Source organism: Bubalus bubalis, chromosome 15 (assembly GCF_019923935.1).
Source record: "Bubalus bubalis isolate 160015118507 breed Murrah chromosome 15, NDDB_SH_1, whole genome shotgun sequence".
NCBI lineage: Eukaryota > Metazoa > Chordata > Mammalia > Artiodactyla > Bovidae > Bubalus > Bubalus bubalis.
This window is the reverse complement of record NC_059171.1, coordinates 17,182,755-17,210,489: the sequence shown is the minus strand read 5'-3', so window position 1 is coordinate 17,210,489 and position 27,735 is coordinate 17,182,755. Positions and strand designations below refer to the sequence as shown.

Genomic DNA, 27,735 nt, shown 5'->3' with positions numbered 1-27,735 from the left:
TACTGACCAAGGAATTGAATCCAGGTCTCCCCGCATTATAAACAGATTCTTTACCATCTGAGCTATCAGGGAAGCCCATATATGTGCATGTGTGTATATATATATACACACACACACCACATATTCTTCATGCATTCATCTGTTGGACACTTTGGTTGCTTCTGTATCTTTTTAACTGTAAATAACACTATTGTGAACATGGGGTGCTTGTATCTTTTCAAATTAGTGCTCATTCTCACCACTTTCATTCAACTTGTATTCAAAGTGTTACCAGTGCAATCAGACAAGGAAAAGAAACAAAAGGAATTCAAGTTGGAAAAGAAGAAGTAAAACTGTCACTGTCTGAAGACGGCATGTTTCCATACATAGAAAATTCTATGGAGAACACCAGGAAACTATTAGAGTTTATCAATAAAGTCTATAAAGTTGCAGGATACAAAATTAACATACAGAAATTTGTTGCATTTCTCTACACAAAAAATAAACTATCAGAAAGAGAAATGAAGGAAAAAATCCCATTTACCACCACATCAAAAAGAAGAAAATACTTAGGAATAAACCTCCTTATACCCTGGAGTAGGAAACAGCACCACACCAGTATTCTAGTCTGGAAAATTCCATGGGCAGAGGAGCATGGCAGGCTACAGTCCATGGGGTCGCAAAAAGTTGGAGACAACTGAGAAACTGAGCACGCGTGCGCACGCACACACACACACAGGAGGAGGTAAAAGAACAGAACTCAGAAAACTACAAAAAACTGATGAAAAAGCTAAAGACAACACAAATAGATGGAAAGATATACAATGTTCTTGGACTAGAAAAATAATTATTATTAAAATGACCACGATAACCAAGGTAACTGACGGATTCATTCAACTGGAACTTTTGGAACTAATGGAATTTTACACAGAACTAAAACAAATAATTTTAAAATCAGCATGGAAACACCAAAGACCTCAAAATAGCCAAACAATCTTGAAAAAGAAAAACAGAGCTAGAGGTATCATTCTGCTTTCAGACTATACTTGAAAGCTACAGTAATCAAAACAGTATGATACTGAGGCAAAAAGATACATGTATCAATGGCACAGAACATAAGAGCCAGAAATAAATCCAGTACTTTCGGTCAATTAATTTATAACGAAGGAGGCAAGAATATACGAGAGAGAAAAGACAGCCTTCAATACATAAAGCTGGGAAAACTAGATAGCTACATGTAAAAGAATAAAGTAAGACAATTCTCTAACACCATATACAAAACAAGAACTCAAAATGAATTAAGACCAGAAATCACCTCTAGAGATTTCTAAGACCAGAAACTTCTACAGGAAAAAATAGGCAGAACACTCTTTGACATAAATCACAGCAATAACTTTTAGGATATATCCCCTAAAGCAAAAAAAAAAACAAAATAAAAGCAAACAATAAACATTTAATTAAACTTTAAAGCTGCTGCACAACAAAGAAAACCACTCACAAAATGAAAAGACAACCTAAATGGGAGAAAATATCTGCCAATGATATAACCTACAAGTTCATATCCAAAACTTACAGCTAATACAACTCAATATCACATAAAAACAAACAACTCAATTTAAAAATGGGCAAAAGACTTGAACAGATATTTTTCCAAGGAGGAAATGCAGATGGCCAAGAGGCATATGAAAAGATGCTCAACATAGATAACCACCATGGAAATGCAAATCAAGTCCACAATGAAATATCATCATTTACACCTGTCAGAAGGACTTCACCAGAAAGAACTCAAATAGCAAATGTTGGTGAGAATGTTGAAGACAAGAGAACCCTCATAAACTATTAATGGGAATGTATACTGGTGCAGCCACTGTGGAAAATATTACAGAGGATTCGCAAAAAGCTGAGAACTACCATATGAAATAGTAATTCCATCCCTGCATATATATCTATACAAAAATAAAAACACAAATTTGAAATATGAGAAACGCTGGGCCGGAAGAAGCACAAGCTGGAATCAAGATTTCCGGGAGAAATATCAATAACCTCAGATATGCAGATGACACCACCCTTATGGCAGAAAGTGAAGAGGAACTAATAAAAAGCCTCTTGATGAAAGTGAAACTGGAGAGTGAAAAAGTTGGCTTAAAGCTCAACATTCTATACATCAGTGTCTCTTCTGCTGTCTCGTACACAGGGTTATTGTTACCGCATTTCTAAATTCCATATATATGCATTACTATACTGTATTGGTGTTTTTCTTTCTGGCTTACTTCACTCTCAGTCTTATGGACTCTGGGAGAAGGAGAGGGTGGGAAGATTTGGGAGAATGGCATTGAAACATGTAAAATATCATGTATGAACCGAGTTGCCAGTCCAGGTTCGATGCACGATACTGGATGCTTGGGGCTAGTGCACTGGGACGACCCAGAGGGATGGTATGGGGAGGGAGGAGGGAGGAGGGTTCAGGATGGGGAACACATGTATACCTGTGGCAGATTCATTTTGATATTTGGCAAAACTAATACAATTATGTAAAGTTTAAAAATAAAATAAAATTTAAAAAAAAAATAAAAAATAAAGCTCAACATTCAGAAAACGAACATCATGGCATCTGGTCCCATCACTTCATGGCAAATAGATGGGGAAACAGTGGAAACAGTGTCAGACTTTATTTTGGGGGGCTCCAAAATCACTGCAGATGGTGACTGCAGCCATGAAATTAAAGACGCTTACTCCTTGGAAGGAAAGTTATGACCAACCTAGAGAGCATATTCAAAAGCAGAGACATTACTTTGCCAACAAAGGTTCATCTAGTCAAGGCTATGGTTTTTCCTGTGGTCATGAACGGATGTGAGAGTTGGACTGTGAAGAAGGCTGAGCGCCGAAGAATTGATGCTTTTGAACTGTGGTGTTGGAGAAGACTCTTGAGAGTCCCTTGGACTGCAAGGAGATCCAACCAGTCCATTCTAAACGAGATCAGCCCTGGGATTTCTTTGGAAGGAATGATGCTAAAGCTGAAACTCCAGGACTTTGGCCACCTCATGCGAAAAGTTGATTCACCAGAAAAGACTCTGATGCTGGGAGGGATTGGGGGCAGAAGAGAAGGGGACGACAGAGGATGAGATGGCTGGATGGCATCACTGACTCGATGGACATGAGTTTGGGTAAACTCTGGGAGTTGGTGATGGACAGGGAGGCTTGGCATGCTGCAATTCATGGGGTCGCATAGTCGGACACGACTGAGCAACTAAACTGAACTGAGACTGCATTATTGGTAGTAATCAAGTTAACAGAAATTAATTACATATCCCTATGTGCATGTGTGCTAAGTCACTTCACCCATGTCCAACTCTTTGCAAGCCTATGAACAGTAGCCCACTAGACTCTTCTGTCCATGGGATTCTCTAGGCAAGAATACTGGAGTGGGTTGCCATTTTCTCCTCCAATGGATTTTTCCAACATAGGGATCAAACCTGTGTCTCTTTTATCTTTAGAACTGGCAGGCAGGTTCTTTACTGCTAGTGCCACCTGGGAAGCCCCATAGTATAGAAGGGTATAAAGTAAAAGTCTCTTATTTTGCCCTCCTCCACTAATAATCTTAATTCCACTCCCCAAAGGCAGTCATTATTAATATTTTTGGTATATCTTTCTAGGCATTTTGCTATGGATATGCAAATATAATAATATACTTTAAAATATACACACACAAATATGATCACATTATAGTATTCGTTTGCAAACTGTTTCCCCCATTTAACAATAAAAACAATCCACAGTGGGTTTGTTTTTATGTATCACCACAAATAGGTATTCTTCTAAGGTAATAAAAAAAAATAAAACCTCTAAGGATTTTTAAATCTGAGGATTAATTCTTTCATTAGAATTTAATATGGAGAAATAGGAAAAACTATTCTATTACTGAAATTATTTATACAATGCCATCCTTAACTGACAACCTTTAGTGCCATATCCCTAACAAGGTGTCCCTACTGTCCAAAGACATTCATTACACTTTTTGTTTTAATCGTGACTTTTTATTAATGTTTATTCATTTCTTACTGACAGTATATTTCTATGACTTGGTTACCTCTTAACTAAAATAAGCCTATTATTCTGGTCACTTGTTCCTACCATTTTATATAAGACTTTAATTACTATCCCTGCATTGGCAACATATTGAAAAATAATTGTGATAGAATTTTAGAATTATACTTCTAACTTCATAGCAAATTTTAAAGTTCTTATCAACTAATCCAAAAAGTATCTGTAATAGCAAACACTAAATATTTGCAGTTTATTATATATATAAATCTCTTTTACTATATAAGTTAAAATAACCATAGGACTGGAATTTTTTATAAGTGCTTTATGTATAAGACAGTTGACACAGCATAATGAAATGTATGTTAAGGGTTTCCAAAATATTCTACACATAAAATTTCAATTCTTTTTTCTCCATTCTCTACTTGCCTTCTTTTAGCAATATACATTATTTTATAGGGTGAATGTAATAGGTCATAATGATAATTGCTTACTGAGTTAGAAACAAATTCTTGTAATTCATCTGTTCTCTGCTTTAGGAAACATGGTAAAATCATCAGTTTCATACTTAAAAGTCATTAAGAACAGATTTTAGAAATTCCACTAAATTGACATCAATAAATGAATTATATTAATATGTTAATTAATATAATTAATATATTAGACTTATCATTAAAGCAAAATCCATGAGATCTATTTTCCAGGCCTTAGATAATGCCTCCATGGTACACTTGGCCAATAAAGGTAGATAAAACAGTAGTGCTTTTGAAGCATCAGCATATAAATGCCACTGTGGCTTACCACAAGTGGGAGGCACACCACATTTGATCTCAGTTAATTAAATTAAACCAGTTCCTGTATTGTTAAAATATGCCTTGTATTACTTATTTGGATACCACACAATTGCTTATAAACTATAAAAGTTCCATCCCCACCTTCTCTGTTGCATCTATTGGCAATGGAATCAATAAACAGTTACCAGAATGTTCCACCACAGCCAAAGCTAAAAAGCAAAATTTATTTATGTATCACCCTCCTATATTTCAGTTAGTGCTTTAATGACTATCTTACCAAAGACCTGAGAGCAGATATTATAAGTACTGATGTAAGGGGAAAATGAAATAATATACAGAAAATGTTTTCATGATACTCTTCTTTGTATGGAAGTTATGTTAGAAGGTACTTCAATTACTTTTTTTAAAATGTGGATGTAAGGTAGTAAGAAGAAAAACATCTGGCAATGGTTATGATTGAACATGCATAATATATAATCTACTAAATTATTAATTAAAATAGAAACTGGCCTCTGAAAATTTGTAGAATGGAAATGCAAGATTTTGATGTTAGAAACTCTTCTAAAACTACCCAATATTCTATATACCCTTGGTAAACTGATTTATATTTTAGGTACATAGAAGGAGAAAAAGAAAACGTTTACTATTTTCCTATATTGTTATAAAAAAAAAAAAAAAAGCATACTACTCAGGTCTAGTCAAAGCCATATATCATCATAACAGAATGAATTTCTGAAATAAGAGTAATTATTTCAGTAAAAATTATCATTATAAATTTTTATTAAGCATTTTAAGAACTGACTTTTAATTGATAGTATAGTATACAATTTCTCATTTGCTATCAGCTGCTAGGTTATTTCTGTAGTCTCTAGTCTGCACATACTCAGTACAAAATATATGTTCAATTGTAGATAGGAGAACAGGATTCCTTTGGCTAACACTGTTGGTGCTGATCTTTTCACCGGGCTATTAAGTTTTCTTACATCCATAAAATAATTAAACTTCCACAGAAATGGCTAGAAAGTATGCCTGAAAAAGTCTATAATTTGATTGGGAAAACAGAATGTGTTATGGATATCTTACAGTTCTTTAATACCTTCTTCTTTTCAAACTCATTATATTTTTTCACTACTAAAAGACAATTTTCTTAGATATGAGTTAGCACCATTTTGAGTTATCCCTCCTCAAATATTCTGATTTCTGTGTTTAATCCAACCTCGTAAGATGTGAATTTCCATCTTGAGATGGGATCATATCTTGAGAGACTTGTTGCTAAAACTAGAATATTAAGAAAATGTTAAAGTTTTATTAACGCTAACACATTAAAAAACTATAGATTCTACAAAGAGTAAGAGTATAATCCAACTTCTATTTTTATTAACTCTTTAAGAACATTTTTAACTTAGAAAAATGAAAAGACCTTATAAAGTTATCTAAATAAGGTATGATATTAATATTTGTTACCTATCAATCTCTACACCTAATCATTGAACTTTTAAAATAATAATTACTGTTACATACAAAATTAACAGTGTTTAAAACCATTTGTACTTATAGTATTTTTCTCTTAAAATAAATATTTATATTTCAACTCACTAACAGAGTTTCAACACATAAAACCAATGAGGAAATGCTCATTTTCGGTTATACAAAGAATGTTTTACATGTAATTGAAAGTGAAAATTGAGACCTTAATAATAAATCCAAGTGATATGCCTCATTTATTAAACTGATGCTGTTAGGCTGCAAGAATTTTTACACACAAATTCAAGAATGCCAAAAATGACACTGAAGTGGCTATTCTGCTATTCAATCTTTCAAAGACTGAGGCCAGAACTAAAGCTGAAGAGCAGATTTTAGATGAAAACCAACTGAATTTGTATTTCCATACATCCCTAATAAACTAAAAACTAGAGCTTAAAGTAAGAGTAAAAAGAGTGACAATTTATACTTATAGAACAATGGTGGTATACCAAACATTTTGCATTACTTCCCTTACTTTTCGCCATAGGCCTATAAAAACAGGTACCACTGGTCTTCCCCATTCTACAGAGAAGGAAACTGAGTCTTAAAGAGGTAAAGAGACTTAACTAGGTCATGTGGTTAACAAATGGTGGGGCCAAGGTTCAAACTTTAGTACTGAGAAAACACTTTTCAGAAAAAACTAAAACAATGTTCAGCAAAAATAATACAAGCCTTAAATAAGAATCGTAAATAACTAAAATCATCCTATATTGGAAAAGTCAATAATTTGAGTGGAGACAAGAGTCCTAAAAATTCCTGTAGGAGGAGGGCAAACTTGTGATAGCAAGAAAAATAAGAGCAGCTCTGGAAGCCAGCAACGTGCAGGTCTCTGCTATATGCAAGAAACCTGGGATCTTTAAATTCTGTCCTGCACTACACCAGAGAGTTGTATGGATTCAGTAAGGGACTAGTTAAACTTTAAAGACTCACAGCACATTCTCACAAAGAGTTTCAAATGCCTAAATAAAATTCCAACAAAGAAGTTTATTTGTGTTTTTTTCAGAGCTAAGAATAGGCAAAAAGGAAAAAAAAAAGGTTCTATACATAGCTAAAAACTATAATTAATATGACTTGTAACTGAGTATCAAATAGTCACTTAAAAACAAAAGAACTGATTAATGGGTTACTATAGAAATAAAAGAAATCAGTAAAAACAGACTCTGATAATGGAAATAATGTGTTTTTAAAGGATGTGGGTGTGTATGTATGTATCTTTTCAGCAGATATTATATTATACCATTGCCAATGTAAATGTAAAAGAATCCTCCAACTGACTACATGATGTATCAAAAGTCAAAAGTCAAGACATATTTGCACCATTACTACTAAATGTGGAAGCTGGTAAGCAAAAGTAAACTTTCAAATCGTAAGTCAAATTGTGTCATTCTTCTGCTTAAAACCCTCCAATGACCTCCCATTGCAATTAGAACAAAATCCAAAGTCCTTACTGTGGCTTGCAAGGCCTTCCAACTCTCTGACCTCATTTCCCTTCCTTCCCTGTCCCTCCCTGTCTCCCTCTCTTTTTCAGAACTTTGCAGCCAAAGTGGCCTTCTTTCCGTCTTCTGTGCCAAACTGTTACCCTTCAGTTCAGTGGCTCAGTCATGACCGACTCTTTGTGACCCCATGAATCGCAGCATGCCAGGCCTCCCTGTCCATCACCAACTCCCGGAGTTCACTCAAACTCACGTCCATTGAGTCAGTGATGGCATCCAGCCATCTCATCCTGTGTCGTCCCCTTCTCCTCCTGCCCCCAATCCCTCCCAGCATCAGTCTTTTCCAATGAGTCAACTCTTCGCATGAGGTGGCCAAAGTACTGGAGTTTCAGCTTCAGCATCATTCCCTCCAAAGAAATCCCAGGGTTGATCTCCTTCAGAATGGACTGGTTGGATCTCCTTGCAGTCCAAGGGACTCTCAAGAGTCTTCTCCAACACCACAGTTCAAAAGCATCAATTCTTCAGCGCTCAGCCTTCTTCATAGTCCAACTCTCACACCCATACATGACCACTGGAGAGGGGCTTTATAATCAATGTTCCTTTTGTTTGGAATATTGCTCTTCCAGATCTTTTCCCTACATGACAAAAGTGACATAACTGCTTTGCTGACCAGAGCCATGTCTAGCACTACTCCTAGCACATGTGTCCAGTGGTAGTTGGGGCTTCCCTCACAGCTCAGTTGGTAAAGAACCTGCCTGCAATGCACGAGACCTAGGTTTGATTCTTGGGTTGGGAAGATCCCCTGGAGAAGGAACTGGCAACCCACTCCAGTATTCTTGCCTAGAGAATCCCCATGGACAGAGGAGGCTGGCAGGGTACGGTCCATGTGGTCGCAAGAGTCGGACACGACTTAGCGACTAAACCACCACCGCCACCAGTGATAGTTACTGAATGAATGAATGATTAATACCATTCCAAGACCCAAACCATCTTTGTGGCAGACACCTTAGGTTACCCTCCAACAAAAGACACACTGCCCAGCTGTACGAAGTGTGGTTAGCCAACAGCCTCCAGATGGGCTTCTTTAGAGTCTGTTTCAGCTCTCCAATGAAGGACGCACAATCTTCCCTGGGTATCAATGGAACATTGGTTCCAAAACCCGCACTCTCTCAACCCCAACAGATATCAAAATCCGCAGATGTTCAAATCCCTTACAATCAACCCTCCCTGTCAATGGGTTCCACATTGGCAGACTCAACCATCACATAGATCAAGTAGCACTTTGCACCCAGTGCAGCAGGACTCCTCCAACTTTGTTCCAGAGGTTCCTGACTGGATTGGTAGAGACTTGGTCAAGTCAGCTTCACAACATGAAGACTGGTTTGACCACTCCTGCTCCCATTCTTTTCTTTTCACAGGTGTTACTCTCTAGTAAACAATTTGCAGTCCTAACTCCATCTCAATGTCTGCTTCCTGGAGAATCCAACAAGCACAGTTTCCATTTCAAAAAATTATTCTTTCTACCTACAAATTAAAATGTTCATTTTTAACGGTGCACAAACATTCATTTAATATCAAGCATCTGATGAAATAACTACCCACCACCCTCATTCCGCACTAATGTTCACACTCATAGCCACATGCCATTTAGCAGATTCTTACCTTACATATGTCTTAGTTAAATGCCACCTCCTCTATGAAGACTTCAAAACCAATTAACTGATCTTTTTTTGTGTCTCTCTTTTCAACATACAGCAGTACCTACTATACTGTATTATAACTATCTGCTTATTTATGTATGTTTCTCTATTAAGGATGAAACTCTTTTAATCTGTGCCTGCCTCATCTTAATAACCCTAGTGCCATATAATGCACCTGGTTCAAGTACAGTGTTCTATAAATTTCTTGATGAAGACAGGAAATGAACTAAATGAACTAAAATAAGAGTAATTTTAAAAGATAAACCTTTAAAACCATATGACTTTTACTTAAATTTAATCTATAAGCTTAATTGTGGTCAGCATACTGAAGCCCCAAACATCCATACATTCTAAAAATAACTTTATTATTCTTAGTGACTAAACTTCATTGTGTTTTCAACAGTCAGTTACTGTTACATATTGAACCGTATTATGCAGTTTAGAGGTCTATTCATTCTGCGCTTTTTAGGACACTTCCTTACAAATAACATACTAGTTACCAAGGAAAAATGAAGCACTGATTTTTTTTTATAACTCATTTAATTACTTTTCAACTTCATATAACCTATCAGTTCTCAATTACACTCTCCCAAGAAGGAAATGGCAACCCACTCCAGCGTTCTTGCCTGAAGAATCCCAGGGACGGCGGAGCCTGGTGGGCTGCCGTCTATGGGGTCACACAGAGTCAGACACGACTGAAGTGACTTAGCAGCAGCAGCAGCAAGACAAAATTAGGCCAAACATCCCTAGCATATAAACATAAAAAAATACTAAACCAACGAAACACACAAATATACACAAGAGAACAAAGTGTCTAATAGAAAAGCACTTTATAAATGAGAAAATTTTCATTTTGAGAGTTGTTTAACACCAATGGTTAAGTCACACTAATTTTCTTTTTAAAGTCAGTGAGCTAAAATGAGCAAGCAGCATAACTAATCTACCCAGTAATCATAAAATAGGTGAACAATTTAAAAATGCTAGTATTTTAAAGGAAGGCTAAGCCTCCCATAGGAAATAAAAGTGGAAATGAGTCCAAGGGAGAAAATGGCTTGGTTCCACACCCTTAAAACTGCCTACAGCAATGCATCAAAAAAATAAAATAAAATAAGCCCCCAGAGTCTGGGTCAGCAGCATAGTGTTACAACTTAAGCATTGGGTCATCAGTGGCAATGGTAGGCTGATTACGGGCTGAGGTAATATATTTACTTACTATAGTAAGGAACTGTGTAACAGTACCGCCAACAGTACAAAGAGTTCTTGTGTGGATAACATGTACAAAGAAATACTATAACCATCTGCTTACATTTTAATATCTAAATATGTAACATACCAGAACAATACTTTAAATAAAGAAATAAACACAGATAAACTATATTATAAATACTATTAGTTCAACTTGTTATAGAAAAAATTCATTCAGCAATCTAATAATTATATTTTCTGACAAAAAAAATTACTTTATTTTTATTACTCATTAAAATCTGATCCTAACTGAAACAACATTCCTCTAACATAATGGATAAAAATTAAAATACCATGTTAATAAAAAAAAAAAAGGCAGTTTTACAAGTAATGAAGCCATCCTCAAACACAAATAACAAAAAAATTGTTAAACTTTTATGGCATTAATAGTTTAACATTGATTTGTCTTCCTATTTAACAGGCAGTTCCAATTAGTGGAATAAATGTACATGAATTATATCATTTGAATTACTGTTCAAAGCTCTTAGGAAATCTATTTTGCACCTAATCAAGAAAAGAATTGGGGTTTCCCAGGTGGCACTAGTGGTAAAGAAACCACCTGCCAATCAGGAGATGCAAGAGATTCAGGTTCAATCCTTGGGTCAGGAAGATTCCCTGGAGGAGGAAATGGCAACCCTCTCCAGTATTCTTGCCTGGGAAATCCCATGGACAGAGGTGTTTGGTGGGCTACAGTCCATGCGCATGCAAAAGAGTCAGACATGACTGAGCACACACTATTGATCAAGGAAAGAATTAGGGTGAAGATGAATCTTACTATATTTATGTTCCCAGTGACTGGCACAAAGAGTGACACACAATGGTGCCCACAAATGTTTACAAAATGCAAAAATTAATAAATATACTAAAGTCATTTATTTTTGGTAAGGATTAAAAAAAAAGTCTTTAAACCAAGAAAATATTACCAGTACCAATATTCTTGATTTTAAAAATCACTATACCCATTCTGTAATACATATTTTGGACAAGATTGATATTAAAAATCATTACCCAAAGGATGATGTCCAAGAGTCACAAAGTGTCCTAACCTTTAATTCAATATTTCTTGGAATATTTTGCAGGAAAATAACTTTTAAAAATATTAATATGTGTAAAGATGCAAAACGCTTTATCTAATAAATTAATCACTTAAATTTCAAGTGTTAGTGTGGTTTTTTTTTTTTTGGTTTTTAGTCACTAAGTCGTGTCCAACTCTTGTGACCCCATGGACTGTGGCCCATCAGGCTCCTCTGTCCACGGGATTCTCCAGCAAGAATATTGGAGTGTTCAAGTGTTAATGAATTCCCAAAACATTAACTCAATGGAATAAAATTCAATAATTAAATTAAAAAAAAATTTTTGAGGCATATACTATATATCTGGCATCATGTTAGCTTACTTGGGGAATATAAAAGAAGTATACATAACTCAAACTGAAGGCTATGAAGCTTCAGTTAAGTCTGAAATGAAAAGCAGTGGTTAAGCAGATAAGAGGAAGAAATAGGTAGGAGGGTAAAAAAGTTGTTACACCAAAGAGGTATGGGAAACGTGTATTTGGGCACCTCGTAGTTCAAAATGGCTAAAGGAAGAGACTTGAAGAAAGATTTCAGAGATGAGTCTGAAAAATCATGAAATGATCTTGGACTGACATGCAAACGAGTTCCAATTTTATCATGAAAACAGATGGAAAACCCACTGAAGGACATAGTCAGAATTCTAATTTATAAAGATCACTGAGACTGCAATAGAAAGAACTGGAAAAGAGTAAGAGAAGGTAGAGTTCTCAGCTAAAGAATTAAATAAAGCACTCGTCAGTGGATGGGTAGTAACTGAAGTTATATAGGAAAAGATTACTCCAAGCACTTCCTCAAGGTCAAGGTGAAAGACAACAGAGAAAAACCTACAAATCAAAAAGTGTTCTGTGTGTCAAATATGTAAAAAGAAGATATAAACTGCAAAACATACACTGGATTCAGCATCAAAGCTGAGTGGAATGGCAACATATGTATCATTCTCAGCTACTTCTCTGTGAAAGGAAGAGGAAGATAAAATGAGAAGTTGAGAGGGTTCACAATCTAAGGAAATTTTCTTTCTATGCTTTCACAATGGAAAAAACAAAAGTAAGTGAACACCAAAAAGAAAAAATTTAATATAATGTTATAAAAGAAAAGCATAACATAAAATGGTATATACATAATAAACAGAACCATGTAAAACTTTATATACAGGGACGTGGGTTTGAAGGGAAAATGGAAAATTAAAAAGTCATGTTTTACTTGTGGTATTTTTCTTTTTATGATTTCCTTTAATGTTGTCCTATGCTGTAACAATTTTAAAATGAGCAAAAAAGAGAATAACACTCTATACATCTCCTCACCAAATCCCATGATAATGTTAAAATAATTAACGAGGGATGGATAATTTTATGATTAATCACTTAATGAAAAATATATCCATGATTCAATCCTAGTTTTCTAATAATCATCTAATTCTAAAATGTGCATTCCTAAAAGTGATCTGGTTGTTTCAAAACATCCCAGTTCTATAAGACTTCTATGTCTCACTAAACTTGGAAAATATGAGGCAAATGACATATTAACTTAAACAATCATAAAAATGCTTAGAAAGTAAAAGCCTCATTTAATGAAAAAAACTTCAAAATGTTTCCATATGTTTTTATGAAGTATTCTTTCTCTCACTAAATGAACACATTCAAGATTTCGTTTCTGGCTTTGTTTCAGAAAAAACCCATCTGCATAGTACGGCACTTACAAGTACATCTCAGTCATGCAATAGTTATGTCACAGCTCATATATCAAATAAAAATCACATTCAAGCCCACACAACCTCACAGACCCAAAGTCTTCCTTTCTATTACAAGTATTCCTGAGAGAGCTTTCACTGCACCTCGCTGCTGATGTCACATGACTTTTGTTAGGAAGTTAAATCCTAAAACTAAAATATCAAACAGTTTGGAATACAGTTGTGAATGACCTTAAAAAAAAAACCATTTTCCCCACTTATAAAGTATGAATATTTCCTTTTCACAGAAACAGGTGCAGAAGTGGTGAAAAAAACTATACCTCACCTCACTGTGATCCTTTTAACAGAGCATTATTTCATTCTATTAAAGGAATGATAAAGTGATAATGCTTCATTTAATACTTAGAATAACCTTGATAGATACTTTGAAAGCATCTCTATTTGAACCCATATATGTATATATGGAAATATATTCATTATAAATTAGAAATATTTTACTATCTGGAGTTTTCATACTTTACTATCATGGAATTTCATGTATCTGTATACTAACAATATCACTGCTACCCTATCCATGTGTCACTTATAATACTAGATACTTAATAAAGTACAGAAGCAGTACTGCACAGTGGCTAAAAGCTTGAAAACTGTCAGAACACATGGACTAATACTCAAGCTTGGCCACTCATGTGATCTATAACCACGGGCAAGACAATCTCTCTGAGCTTCAGTGTCTCATCTGCACAATGGGAATAATAACAGTACCTTCCTCTCAAAGTTGTTTTGAGAATTAAATTATTCAATAGATGACAAGCTCTTAGAAGAGCCTGGCACACAATAAACACAAAATAAGTAACTAACTAATACTGTTGTTAATATCTTCTTTTAAATTTACCCACAGTTTTTTACGTGTACCACATGTAAAATTAGATAGTGGAAATTTGCTGTATGAAGCCGGGAGCTCAAACCCAGTGCTCTGTGACAACCTACTAGAGGGGTGGGAGGTAGGGGGAGGTTCAAGAGGGACGGGACATACACATACCTATGGCTGATTCATGTTGACACATGGCAGAAACCAACACAATATTGGTAAGCAATTATCCTCCAATTAAAAATGAATATTTAAATTAAAAAGACTTAAAAAAAAAAAAGCTTCCAACATACTACTGAAAACCATCTCCAATACCAACAGTAATATTGAACTAATAATGGCCATCTTTTGCAATACACATTAAAAACTGTGCCTTTAGGGGCAAAATCCATTCAAAGGAAATGGAGATATTTAAATAACTGACATACTATGACCACACTGATAACTCCTGTAAGCGAGATACACAATGATTTCTGTAGAAAGGATCAGAAAACAAGTAAACAATGCAATGCCATTTCATGAAGTCTTGTCATCCTGTTTCCTTCCAGCTTTAGAGATTTAAAACCCCACCGGTTCTTCCTTCCATAAAAGTAAATTCCTCCAAGTTTTTTTTCTTATTTATTTCATTTATAGAATTAGGAAACCCTGAAACTTTCAGAAAACAACCCAAGACATATTTTATTATTACTGTCAAATAATTAATAACAGTAGCTACCAATTATTACACCAGACACATTGATGAATGCAATTTATCACAACAAAACCATGAAAATGTACTATTTTCCATAGTTTACAATGAAAAACTAAAACTTTAAGTATCAAAGCAACATGTCTAAGATTCCACAACTAGTAAACGGAACTAGGTAAGAAGGAGCTGGGTGAGAGTAGAATTTAAACTGCAGGTCCTGACCATGCTGTACTGAACTAGCAGAGAGCCAAGAATCTAACTACACCAATGTTTCATTGATCAAAACATTTCTGATACTCCTTATGTACAACTACATTTATGGCCTTCAAGTCATCCTTCTGACTTGTCCCAATGATTACAAATCTTTTTCATTTGAGGCATGAATCTGAATACTGAAAGAAAGAAAGAAATACAGGTCAGCGTGAAGAACAGTGAGTAAGGTTGACACTGGATCTCAACAAATCTTTATTTTCTAACACAAGGCATGGTACTAGATATGTATTCAAGATGACATTTTGTTTCTCTGACACTGTCTTGAAAAGAAAAGGAAGTGTGTATTTAAAACTAAGGTATTAATTCCCTCAAACGTCTGCTAAACTGGCTACTAAAACAATTTCAGAGAGGTTTTCAAGATCTGTGAACCTAGCAGTACCTATGGATTGGAAAGTACACCAAAAGAATCATTTAGAAAAGCAAGTCATTTGGATATATAAGTTTTGTTTTCACTGTAACAGAATAAGTTTTAAAGATTTATTCTTTACAGAATAGTCATTAATAGTCTGTGATTTTTAAAAAAAAAACCTGTAACATTATTATTCTTTTGTTAGACTTTTTTCATTTTTCTTCCTCTTCAAAATAGTTCATTTAAAACTGTTCAGTATTTTTAAAAAATATTTTCTAATGTATAGTGAGCAATACTCAAAATTCTGATCACTAAAGAATAAAATTAAGAAGTTTCTCAATTCTTCCTCATGAATTCTTTTTATTTGGAATCAATCCAAAATCATGTTAGCTCTTTCACCATTGTACTAATTCATGTTCAAGCTACGGCTTCATACTCCCTTGCTACTGCCAAGTCACTTCAGTCGTGTCCGACTCTGTGTGACCCCATAGACGACAGCCCACCAGGCTCCCCCGTCCCTGGGATTCTCCAGACAAGAATACTGGAGTGGGTTGCCATTTCCTTCTCCAATGCATGAAAGTGAAAAGTGAAAGTGAAGTTGCTCAGTCGTGCCCAACTCCAGCGACCCCATGGACTGCAGCCCGCCAGGCTCCTGCATCCATGGGATTTTCCAGGCAAGAGTACTGGAGTGGGGTGCCATTGCCTTCTCCTCATACTCCCTTAGGCAACCATTATAGCCCATAACTTCTCTTGCTTGTTTCAGTCAAATCTTTGCTATCTAATGTTATAACATTTTTTGTTTTTTTTAATTTTTTATTTTAACAAGCTTTACATTTTAGAACAGTTTTAGATTTATAGAAAAACTGCAAAGACAGTACAAAGAGTTCTCACATTTAACATCTTACATTATTATGAAACATTTGTCAAAATTAGTATTAATTTTATTACTTTTAATCCAAAGCACATTTTAACCATTTATATTTCTTCCCAGTCTTAGAGATTCACTTTATATGAATAATTCTGATCAATTTATAAATAATATCTATTTAATGTGAATATATTTTTCATTCCTTCTTCCACAACATCAATATAAGTAGAAATAGGTCTAGGTGAAATTCCAATTAATATATCTCTGATAAAGATGCCAAGCCATCAGTGGTTATATTCTGCATTAGACAACAATAGGTATTTGTTAGGATTCATATTGGTCAGAAACAGAAATCCAACTTAAACTAGCTTAACCCAAAGGCTGAGATTAATCAGTTTATAGGACATAGAGAAGAGCTAAAACTCAGTGGTGATAAGAAAAGACAAGTCCCCAGAAACAACTGGTACCACGGTCACAAATGACCCCAGAAGTCTGTCTCCTGGATCTCTTTAGATCACTTTACCTTTCTGCAGTGATGTTTCAGCACCAAGGCAGTTAACAAAAACAATAACTCCCAATTCCTACATTTTATGTCTTCTACTACTAGAAAGAACTAATCTCATTTTCTCTGGTTTCAAGTTCAAACTCCCAGAAAAAAAGATTCTGACTGGTGTGACTTGGAAACTCATGGACTTTGAAAAAGTAGGAACCCTAAATGACTCAGTAAAGTGGCCAATCCCTACATCAAAAGAGAAAATCAAAAGCATTTTTAAATGATATAAATGAGTTTATTTACAAAACAGAAACAGACTCACAGATTTCAAAAACAAACTTACAGTTACCAAAGAGAAAACACAGGGGAGGGAATAAAATAAGAGATTAATAAACACACACTACTATATAAAAAATAGATAACCAACAAGGACCTACTGTACAGCACAGGAAACTCTACACAATATTCTGTAACAACCTATATAGGAAACAAATTAAAGAAAAATTAACGTATGCAATGCATAACTGAATCACTTTGCTGTGCACCTGAAACTAACATAACATTGTAAATCAAATATACTCCTATAAAATTTAAAAAGAAAAAAAAAAAGCATACCTGGTTTGGCCCTCCCAGCAATTTCGATTTACATGAAAAAGTGGCAATTACTGCTAGAATCGGACATAACTGAGTGACTGAGCAACTGAACTGAACTGAACTGAACTGAAGGAACCTTAACCTTCACTTCTGCAAATGAAGGAAAGCTGTAGGCTATAGGGGGGGGGGGGGGAGGTGCTCAGGGTAAAGAATCTGCCCGCAATGCGGGAGACCCAGGTTTCATTCCTCAGTAGGGAAGATCCCCTGGAGGAGGGCATGACAACCCACTCCAGTACTCTTGCCTGGAGAATTCCATGGACAGAGGAGCCTGGCAAGCTGTGGTCCGTGGGGTCGCAAAGAGTTGGACACGACTGAGCGACTAACACTAACACATTTGATACACAAGGGTTCCCCAAAATGCCTCAATCTGATTCACTGATGGTTCAATGAAACTGAAACCTAATGGTGTGCACTATGCTGCTGCTGCTGTTCAATCTTAGCTCCAGCAACGTGTAAACTAGCTCAGTAGCAGGATTCAACTACTGATCCCTGGGTTCTTGCCAATGGCCTATCTGTCTGCCTCTCAGAAAACTAGAGACTGGTGAATTAAAGACTAAAGGTTAGCGACCACAAATTATAGAAAAAAGAAACTATAGGAGGGAAACCCGTAAGAAAAAAAATCACAGATAATCAAATCATATGGGTTATTCAAACTGATGCCTGCAGCAGAGACTCTTTCACTGATGAGCTCAACTAGAATAAATGTGCACCATCCAGATTGCCACCACTGCTGCCTGAATCTATCATTATATCAGACACGGCAAAACATTCATAATCATGGATTTTTGGCATAAAGTAAAAGATTCTGTTCCTAATGTAGAGGTCACCATAATATGATCAACTCATGACCGCACAGTCAACCAGGTTATAATGTCGTGATGGAGGTCACACTGCACAAGGTGCTGCCATCCCATCCCTGTCGAGCCTACTCCTGGCAAATGCACTACATCAGACTTTTTAACCCTAATTCTCAGTGTGATCAGCTAACACCAGCCATACCAACGTGGCCATCAAAACTAAGCTGTTCTATGTTCAAGACCATTTACCAGCTAACAATGGTGGGACTTCTATTATAAAGGGCACACAACAGGTCAAAAGTTGGAATATTTGATGAACATTCCATGTCCCTACCTAATCCCCAGGCATCTAATATTGTTGAGCACTGGAATGGCCTCCTGATAACTCAACTAAGAAAGATTTCTGACTCCACCTCTTTCACCTTCTTTAGGTCCACAAAATTCAGTCAAGTAATATGGTCAACAAATGCAGCTGTTCAAAACACAAAGTTCATCTCCTCTTGAACACCTCCAGGGTAATAATCTGGAAAAAAGTAGTGAGGACTATAAAGACAACAGAGCTCAGCAAACCCTCCATGTAAAGGGCTAGAAGTAATTATTTAGACTCTGTGAACCACATATGATCTCTGTCACATTAGTCTTTATTTTTACCTCCAATCTTTTAAAAAACTGTAAAACCACCATGGTCAGTTTATAGGCCTTCTTTTATTGAAGGCCATAAGCCAGATCTGATTCAGGGGCTTTTGTTTACCAACCTCTGGTATATACATTTGAAACTTCAGGATTCTACTCTGAACATTCCTAGGTAGGATGTACCTTACTTTCCTCTGACAGCAGTCCCAAGCAAGCCTAACTTGTGTACCATCCAAGTAGCAGCCCAGCCAAAGGAAATCTAGGGTTCAAATTTAACTATGGCCCAGCGACCTGGATTCTTTTATTTAATGATATGTTTATTAGGCAAAAAACATTTTATGAAAAGGACCAGACAGTATTTTAACTTCTGTGACTCACAGTCTTTCTATTACAATTACTCAGATCCAGCACTTGAGTGCTAAAGCAGCCACAGACAATAAGAAAACAAATGGGTACAACCAGATTTGCCCCAAAGCAAGTCAAGCTGCTGGTGGTTTTCTCTTTCTATATGACAGAAGGAAAGGGAAGCATAATAACTCTTTCAGCTCTATTTCTATCCTGGAAGGACTTGCATAGAAAAAGGAGTCAACTCATATGCCTTTTACAACAGTAAGGTTATAAGGTTCATATTTATACTGTTTTGTACTCTGCGATTCAACACTATAGGACACGAAAACAACCATATATACCATATCTGAACAGTCTGAACTAAAAATGATACCTTAATTCGATTCAAATAAAAAATATTAAATGCTTGGTATGTAGTAAATCACATACCCAGAGACTGGAAATTATATTACCTCATTTAATCATCCATATCACCTTCTGAGGTACTATCATTACTACACATGGAAATTAAAATTCAAACATACTATATCCCTAAACATGTTAGGTAATGTCTTTATGTTCCAATTTCCTCATCTGGAAAAAAACAGAAAAACTATTTATCTAAGAAAAGTGCTTCTAAGTAATATATGGGTTAATGCATACAAAGCACTTAGAAAGGTACACACAATATCCCCTTATACATGAACAATTACCATTACTATTATAATTTATTATTCGAAGGGGTATACAAAGACTACATTTTAATAAATCTGCCAACTGATCTCTTATACTTGTTCTGACCATTTACTCAACATTTTTTGAAGTAAATAGCAAATTTTGTGTCACTTTTGCCCACAGACTAGTTATAACACAATATAAAAGAAGCACTTATATGCTATTTTTCAGTTGGTTACTTTTCCTCAAACAATATATAATTTAAAATTTGTGTTTACTACATTAAAAAAGTAAAAGTAGGTGAAATTAATTTTAATAACATTTCAAAATATCTAAGTTATTATCATTTAATATATCTAATATATATCTAGATATGTCTGCTGCTGCTGCTGCTAAGTCGCTTCAGTCATATCCGACTCTGTGCGACCCCAGAGACGGCAGCCCACCAGGCTCCCCGTCCCTGGGATTCTCCAGGCAAGAATACTGGAGTGAGTTACCATTTCCTTCTCCAATGCATGATAAAGTGTAAAGTGAAAGTGAAGTCGCTCAGTCGTGTCCGACCCTCAGCGACCCCATGGACTGCAGCCTACCAGGCTCCTCCGTCCATGGGATTTTCCAGCCAAGAGTACTGGCTAAGACTATCTAAAATATATGATATTATCATTTAATATTTAATCAATGCAAAAAATTGTTATTTTTACATACTTTTATTTTACTATAAGTTGAACCCAATAAGTATTTTACACTTACAGCCATCTCAGTTCAGACTAGTCCCATGTGGGTAACAGCTATCATATTGGATATCACAATTCTGAGTTATTAAATACATAATTCTCAAAAATGTTAAACAAATTTAAATCTTTCTCCCTTCTCCTCTTCCTCCAGCACTCCTCTTTCCTTCTCCACCCAAATTTTAAACTCATCCATTCATTCATGTGATATGCTAAAGAATATATTCCTCTGGAAATGGAGAAAGACAAATAAACAATCTTAATACAACTGGAAAGTGATCTGAGAGCTCCCTTTAGGAGATTTGAAGGAGAAGGTAGAGAGATACAGATAGATGAAGTCTAAATTGAAACACCAAAGGTAAGTCAGGCTAAGAAAAAATGGGAAGTACATGACAGGCAAAGAAAACAAGGAAAAAGTCCTGAAACAAAAGAAGTTTAGAGCAGCGGTCCCCACCTTTTTGGCACCATGGCCCAAATTCATGGAAGACAATTTTTCCGTGGAAGTGGGGGTTGGGTTGGAGAGATGAAGGTTTCAGGATGATTCCCACAAGGAGCTCTCAACCTAGATCCCTCGTATGTGCAGTTCATGCTTCTATGAGAATCTAATGCCACCACTGATCTGACAGGAGGCAGAGCTCAGGTGGTACAAGTGATGGGGAGCTGTAAATACAGACGAAGCTTCTCTGGTTCACCCACCACTTACCTCCTACTGTGCTGCCCAGTTCCTAACAGGCTACCAACCTATAGCAGTCAGCGGCCCAGGGGTTGGGGACAGTCCCCTGGTTTAGAGTACAGACCTGAAGAACAGAATGAAGATCAATGCAACTTAAACATAATAAACAAGGATAACTGTTGCAAATGATTTGCCCCATCAGGCATTCGAATTTTCCCTACAGGAAACATGAAAAAAAAAAAACAGAATAAAGTCATAAACAGTTGTCTACTTAAAACTCATTCCCCAACTTTGCTCAGGGTAGGAACATATCTAGCTAAAAATACTTAATACTCACCTCCCTAACTAGAATAAAAAGCAGATGTTGCCAGGTAATATAAATACTGTTTTAAGAACTATGCATAAAACACTTAACAGTAGCAAGTTTAAGGCTGCTAACTTTAGCAAGGCCTACTTGGGAAGCTGTTCCTTGACTGACAGCATCTGGGAACCTTTATTACCTTTATTCTCTGTTATCAGTATGGTTTGCTCTACTGAAGACTTTTATACAAAAAAAAAAAAATTATATAAAACACCTGCTTTCCTTCTGGGAGTCAGGAATTTTGTAATGTGCTAGATAAGAGGTTGCTTGCATGAAAAGACCCAGTAAAAATCTGGGTCACTGAATCACTAACAGGCTTCCCTGAGAGAAACAGTGCACATGTTAGTGTATATTTTGTTGGTAGAGAAAAGCAGTTCAAGTGTACCTTCACAGTAGGTAGAGGGCTTAGAAGGAGGGTTGTGTATGAATTTCAATTCTATTTTAATCATTTTTCATAGTTAATTTAAATCACAGTATTCTCTTGCTAACATTTATCTTCCATAACTTATCAGTGATTATATTCTTTAAGTATCTTCTCTGGTGGCTCAGTCAGTGGAGTCTGCCTGCAATGTGGGAGACCCGGGTTCAATCCCTATGTTGGGAAGATCAACTGGAAAAGTAAATGGCAACCCACTCCAGTATTCTTACCTGGTGAATTCCATGGACAGAGAATTCCTAGTGGGCTACAGTCCATGGGGTCACAAAGAATCGGACATGACTGAGTAACTAACCCTTTCAATTTCATATTCTTTAAGTGGTTGACTTTTCTCATTCACTAGCAAAGAGAGATCTTGAACTCCTATCTACACTACACTACACATTATTCTATCCACACTACAACATTATATAGATAATTTGGGGGGCAGGGAGGAGGGGTGAGGGAAGAGAGATGACTTTAAAAATGGGTATAATTTATAGACTATTTACATTCTGAATGCTCACTCGAAAACACAAAGGAACACTTACATCTTTAGACATTCTCAATAGAAATCAGTAACCTCTGGAGATAAAGCAGAACAAACTGAAACATGGCATCTGGCCTCATGGACCCTATTTTCTATTTCAAAAATCTTCTGAACAAATGACATCTGAGCCAGGCTCTGAATGTTAAGTTAATATAAATAAGTGAAACCGAGGGAGAAGGACACTGCAGAAGGATGGAAAAGCTTGAGCAAAGCCCTAAGACAAAAAGAAGCATAGCTATTTTGAGAAACTGAAAGGTTAATATAGAGCCAAATTTGAGTTTTCGTACTATTAATAGGAAATCATTGAAGGTTGAGTGCTACAATCATATTTGAACTTTCCAAAGCTTACTCAGGCACATGGTAAGCCATGGACTGGAAGAGGAAAAAGAAATGATGGAAGTTGCCCTAAAGTAACAGAAGTAAAAATGGAGCAAAATAGATGTATTATAAATGTACCTAGAAAATAAATTTGACAATCCTTGGTGACTGATTTACTATGGGTATATGATTAAACAAGGTAAAAAGTATCAATTATTGTAATGGCATAATTCTACTTAGCATGAAACACTTTAACAAAACGGTGCTTAAAAATGAAAAAAGTGACATGGAAGCAACCTAGGTGTCCATCAGCAGACGAATGGATAAGAAAGCTGTGGTACATATACACAATGGAGTATTATTCACCCATTAAAAAGAATACATCTGAATCAGTTCTAATGAGGTGGATGAAACTGGAGCCTATTATACAGAGTGAAGTAAGCCAGAAGGAAAAACACCAATACAGTATACTAACGTATATATATGGAATTTAGAAAGATGGTAACAATAACCCTGTATGCGAGACAGCAAAAGAGACACAGATGTATAGAACAGTCTTTTGGACTCTGCAGGAGAGGGTGAGGGTGGGATGATTTGGGAGAATGGCATTGAAACATGTATAATATCACATGTGAAATGAATCACCAGTCCAGGTTCAATGCATGATACAGGATACTCGGGGCTGGTGCACTGGGATGACCCAGAGGGATGGTATGGCAAGGAAGGTGGGAGGGAGGTTCAGGATGGGGAACACGTGTACACCCATGGCAGATTCTTGTTGATGTATGGCAAAACCAATACAATATTGTAAAGTAACTAGCCTCCAATTAAAATAAATAAATTTATACTAAAAAAATAATAATACTAAAAAATTTAAAAATGAAAAAAGTTAGCAACAAAGATGATCTAAAGTATAGGACATCTTCTGCCTAATATGTGATTAAATGAATTTAAAAATTACATGGACGTCTCCTGAATAAATATACTAATTTTCTCACAAAATTTCTATAAAATAAAAAATACAAGGTTTTAAAAAGGCACCAAATAAAGAGTACAAGGTTATAAACCTATACCAGGACTTCCCTGGTGGTGCAGTGAATAGGAATCTGCCTGCCAATGCAGAGGACCTGGGTTTAATTCATGGTCAGGAAGATTCCACATGCCATGGAGAAGCTAAGCCCGTGCACCACAACTACTGAGCCTGAGTACTGCAAATACTGAAGCCCATGCACCTAGAGCTTGTGCTCCACAACGAGAGAAGCCACCACAATGAGAAGTTCATGCACCACAACAAAGAATAGCCCCCACCCACCATAACTAGAGAAGACCTATGTACAGCAACAAAAATCCAGCTCAGCCAAATAAGTAATAAAATAAAACTTAAAAGCAAACAAACCTATACCAATGGTCAGCAAATTGTTTCTGGTACAGGACCAGAGAGTAAAAATTTTCTAATTGTGAGCCATATGTCGCCGCTGCAATTACTCAACACTGCCACTGTAGGACATAAGACGCCAAAGACAATATTCAAAGGAACATGGTAGTTATCTTCCAATAAGTTTTTATTTACAAAAACAAGCAGGAAGCTAGAGCTGCCAACTCCCGATCTAGATAAAGAACACATAGAAAATGCAAAAGTCGAGCCAAATGGTCAGATCAGATACCTGGCCAATGAGAAGCAAAGCAGTAAACAGGCATATGCAATATGATCAGTAATTATCTTTTTTAAAAAAAAAGTAAAATTCGCAGTTTGCAGGTATATCCTTCATAAACAGTCTGGTAACATTTAGTGGAGAGTAGCACATCCACAAGACTGAAGTTAAGGAAAAAGCCTCCAGAATCTATGGCAGTCTGGAAAGGGTAATTTATGACCTTAGTCTTTGATGAAACAAGGAACGGCCCAGCAGAACAGACATCTAGGAATGAAATGGCAGTTTAACATGGAAGCTTGGACAACTCAAGGAGAAGTTCAGGCAACAGAGCTAAGGCACATAGTCAGAGCAGGATTAACTGCACAGCTGAGCAGATGCTCCTGAGTCAACCTGGATGTGTATTTCTTAAATCACTCCCAGATTAACTTCAGAATCAAACCCAGATGTGAGGCACAGATGAAAAAGCAAGCAGAGATCAAGTGGATGTGGCTATACAGAAAAGTAAGGTGGTTGCAGAGTATCAAGCATGCTCTTAGAAAAATGAGGAATTACAAAATAGTTACTACTACTTAAGGGGAAAGATAAACAAAACTAGGTCAAGTCAGATAATGGAAAAAAAGCATTAGTTTTTTTACTGATAAGTTCTGCTTTCCAATTTACAAATAATATTAATCTAACAGCACATGAGATTTTCTAATGCTTTCTACTCATAATTAAATTTCAATAAAACAGAATAAAGCTGTATCTAGTTACTTACTAATAAAATTTTTTGTAAGAGGACTATCTATTATTTACTTCTGACAATAAAATCTGGGGTAAATGTTATTATATTTGATACTTAAAACCAATGATTTATTAAATGTACATTACTTGAATATTTTCAACAAATTTATAATCCAGTTCTTAAAATTAAGTAATAACTGAAAGATAATTCATATGATCATCTAAATAATATGATCTATTGCAGCATATTAGAACCTCAGGACAAAAATAACAATAAAGAATAATGTGTGCAATCAAAGATCACATATTTCCCAGGTACATTGATACATCTTTGACGCAGTGTCCAAGTCGAGCAGTTACTAGGGTAATAATAAACAACTGTTTAACTGAGCTGATATATTAACCACAATGATACCACAAAAGAAAAAATAATTAATTCTTCCAAGTACTGGCAGAGGAAACAGTAACACTAATACTGAACATTAATATTAATGTTATATTTAAAATAGAAAAGAGATAATAAATCAGCCCTTCTTTTGGGGTGTGGTGGGGCATGAAGGCAAGGAATTTGAAGAGCAAGGTATGCAGGATTTGATTCAACCAGAGATGATGTATGAGGCTAGATAGAATGCTGGTCCGAAAGGGTTTTAAGTTTATCCTGAGAGCAATGGCAAGTCACTGATAATTATTAAGAAACGGACTGATGAGGTTACTCTTCCTTTCTTGATGCATTTTTCAGGAAGGGTGAGGCCAGCAGTACTTTGGTAGCCAGATAAGGCTACTAAACACATCCATGGAATGAAAGGATGGTTCAAAATATGCAAATCAATAAATGTGACACAATCACACTAATAAGAAAAAAATCATACAATCATCTTGATAGATACAGGAAAAGCATTTGGAAAAATTCAACTTCCATTCACGATAAATACACATAAAAAACTAGGTAGAGAAGGAACATACTCAACAAAATAAAGGCCATAAAAGCAAACAGCTAACATCATCCTCAGTGGTGAAAGGTTGGAAACTCGCCTAAGATCAGAAACAACAAAAGGGCACCCACTCTTACCAATCCGACTCAAGATAATACTGGAAGGCCCAACCAGAGCAAACAGGCAAGACACAAAAATCATATTTAGAAAGGAAGAACTAAAACCATCTCTATTTGCAGATTACATTATTGTATAGAGAGAAAATCCTAAAGACATCACTAAAAAACTATTACTCCCATGAACAAACTCACCAAAGTTGCAGGAAACAACTTTGACATACATAACAACATGTCATACAACATGACATACAAAAATCAGTGAATCAGTGGCATTTCCTATATAAGAATGACAAATTATGTGGAAAAAAAAAAACAAAGAAAATGGTTCCACTTACAAGAGCATCAAAAACAATGAAACCTTTACAAATAAATTTAATCAAGGAGGTGAAAGATCTTTAGAGTGAAAATTATAAGACGTTGATAATGAAAAAGACTGAAGACAACCCAAATAAATGAAAAGATAGTCCATGTTCATGGACCTAAAGAATTAATAGTGTTAAAATGTTTATGTTACCCAAAGCCAACTACAGATTCAACATAATTTCTAAAAAGATTCCAGTATCAGTTTTTTTTTCCCCAAACATAGGGAAAAAAAAAAAAAAAAACCTAAAATTTACATGAAACGACAGAAACCTCAACAGTCAAAGCAACCTTGACAAAGAACAGCAAAGCTAGAAGCATCAACTTTCTGGTTTCAAACTATATTAAAAAGCAACAGGAATCAAAAAACTATGGAACAGGCATAAAAACAGTTGTATGGAACAATGGAACAGAATCAAGAAAGCAGAAATGAACACAAGCATACTAACATTTGATAAGGGAGTAAAGAACACTCAAAATGATGGTTGAGAAAACTGGATATTCACATGTTAAAAGAATAAAATTAGATTCCTATCTCACACGTTTTTGGATATAATACGAACACAAGCAACAGAAGCAAAAATAAATGAGTACATCAAAACTAACCACAAAAAAATAGACTTCTACACAGCAAAAGAAATTCACAAAAAGAAAAGGACATCTACAGAATGGGAAAAAATAATTCAAAATCATCTATCTGCTAAGAGACAAATATTCAATATATATTGAATAATATTCAATATAGAGAGTTCATATAAATCAACGGCAGAAAAAAAAATACAATTTAAAAATGGGTA

At 35.6% G+C, this 27,735-nt stretch overlaps 1 protein-coding gene across 25 annotated transcripts in view; it reads right to left on the bottom strand.

Annotated features, from left to right (window-relative positions):
* Positions 1-27,735, bottom strand: part of VPS13B (vacuolar protein sorting 13 homolog B) — an 848,142-nt gene that overhangs the window by 634,451 nt on the left and 185,956 nt on the right. The window contains exon 18 of one of the 25 annotated variants that reach the window (XM_044928336.2): positions 13,997-15,427. The exons of 23 other annotated variants lie outside the window; for them this stretch is intronic. In XM_044928336.2, coding sequence (XP_044784271.2) covers positions 15,366-15,427 — 62 coding nt within the window. In that variant the 3' untranslated portion in view covers positions 13,997-15,365. Of the gene's footprint in view, positions 1-13,996; positions 15,428-20,816; positions 21,633-27,735 lie in introns of those variants that run through there. One more of the 25 variants, XM_044928337.2, reaches the window with a different exon arrangement.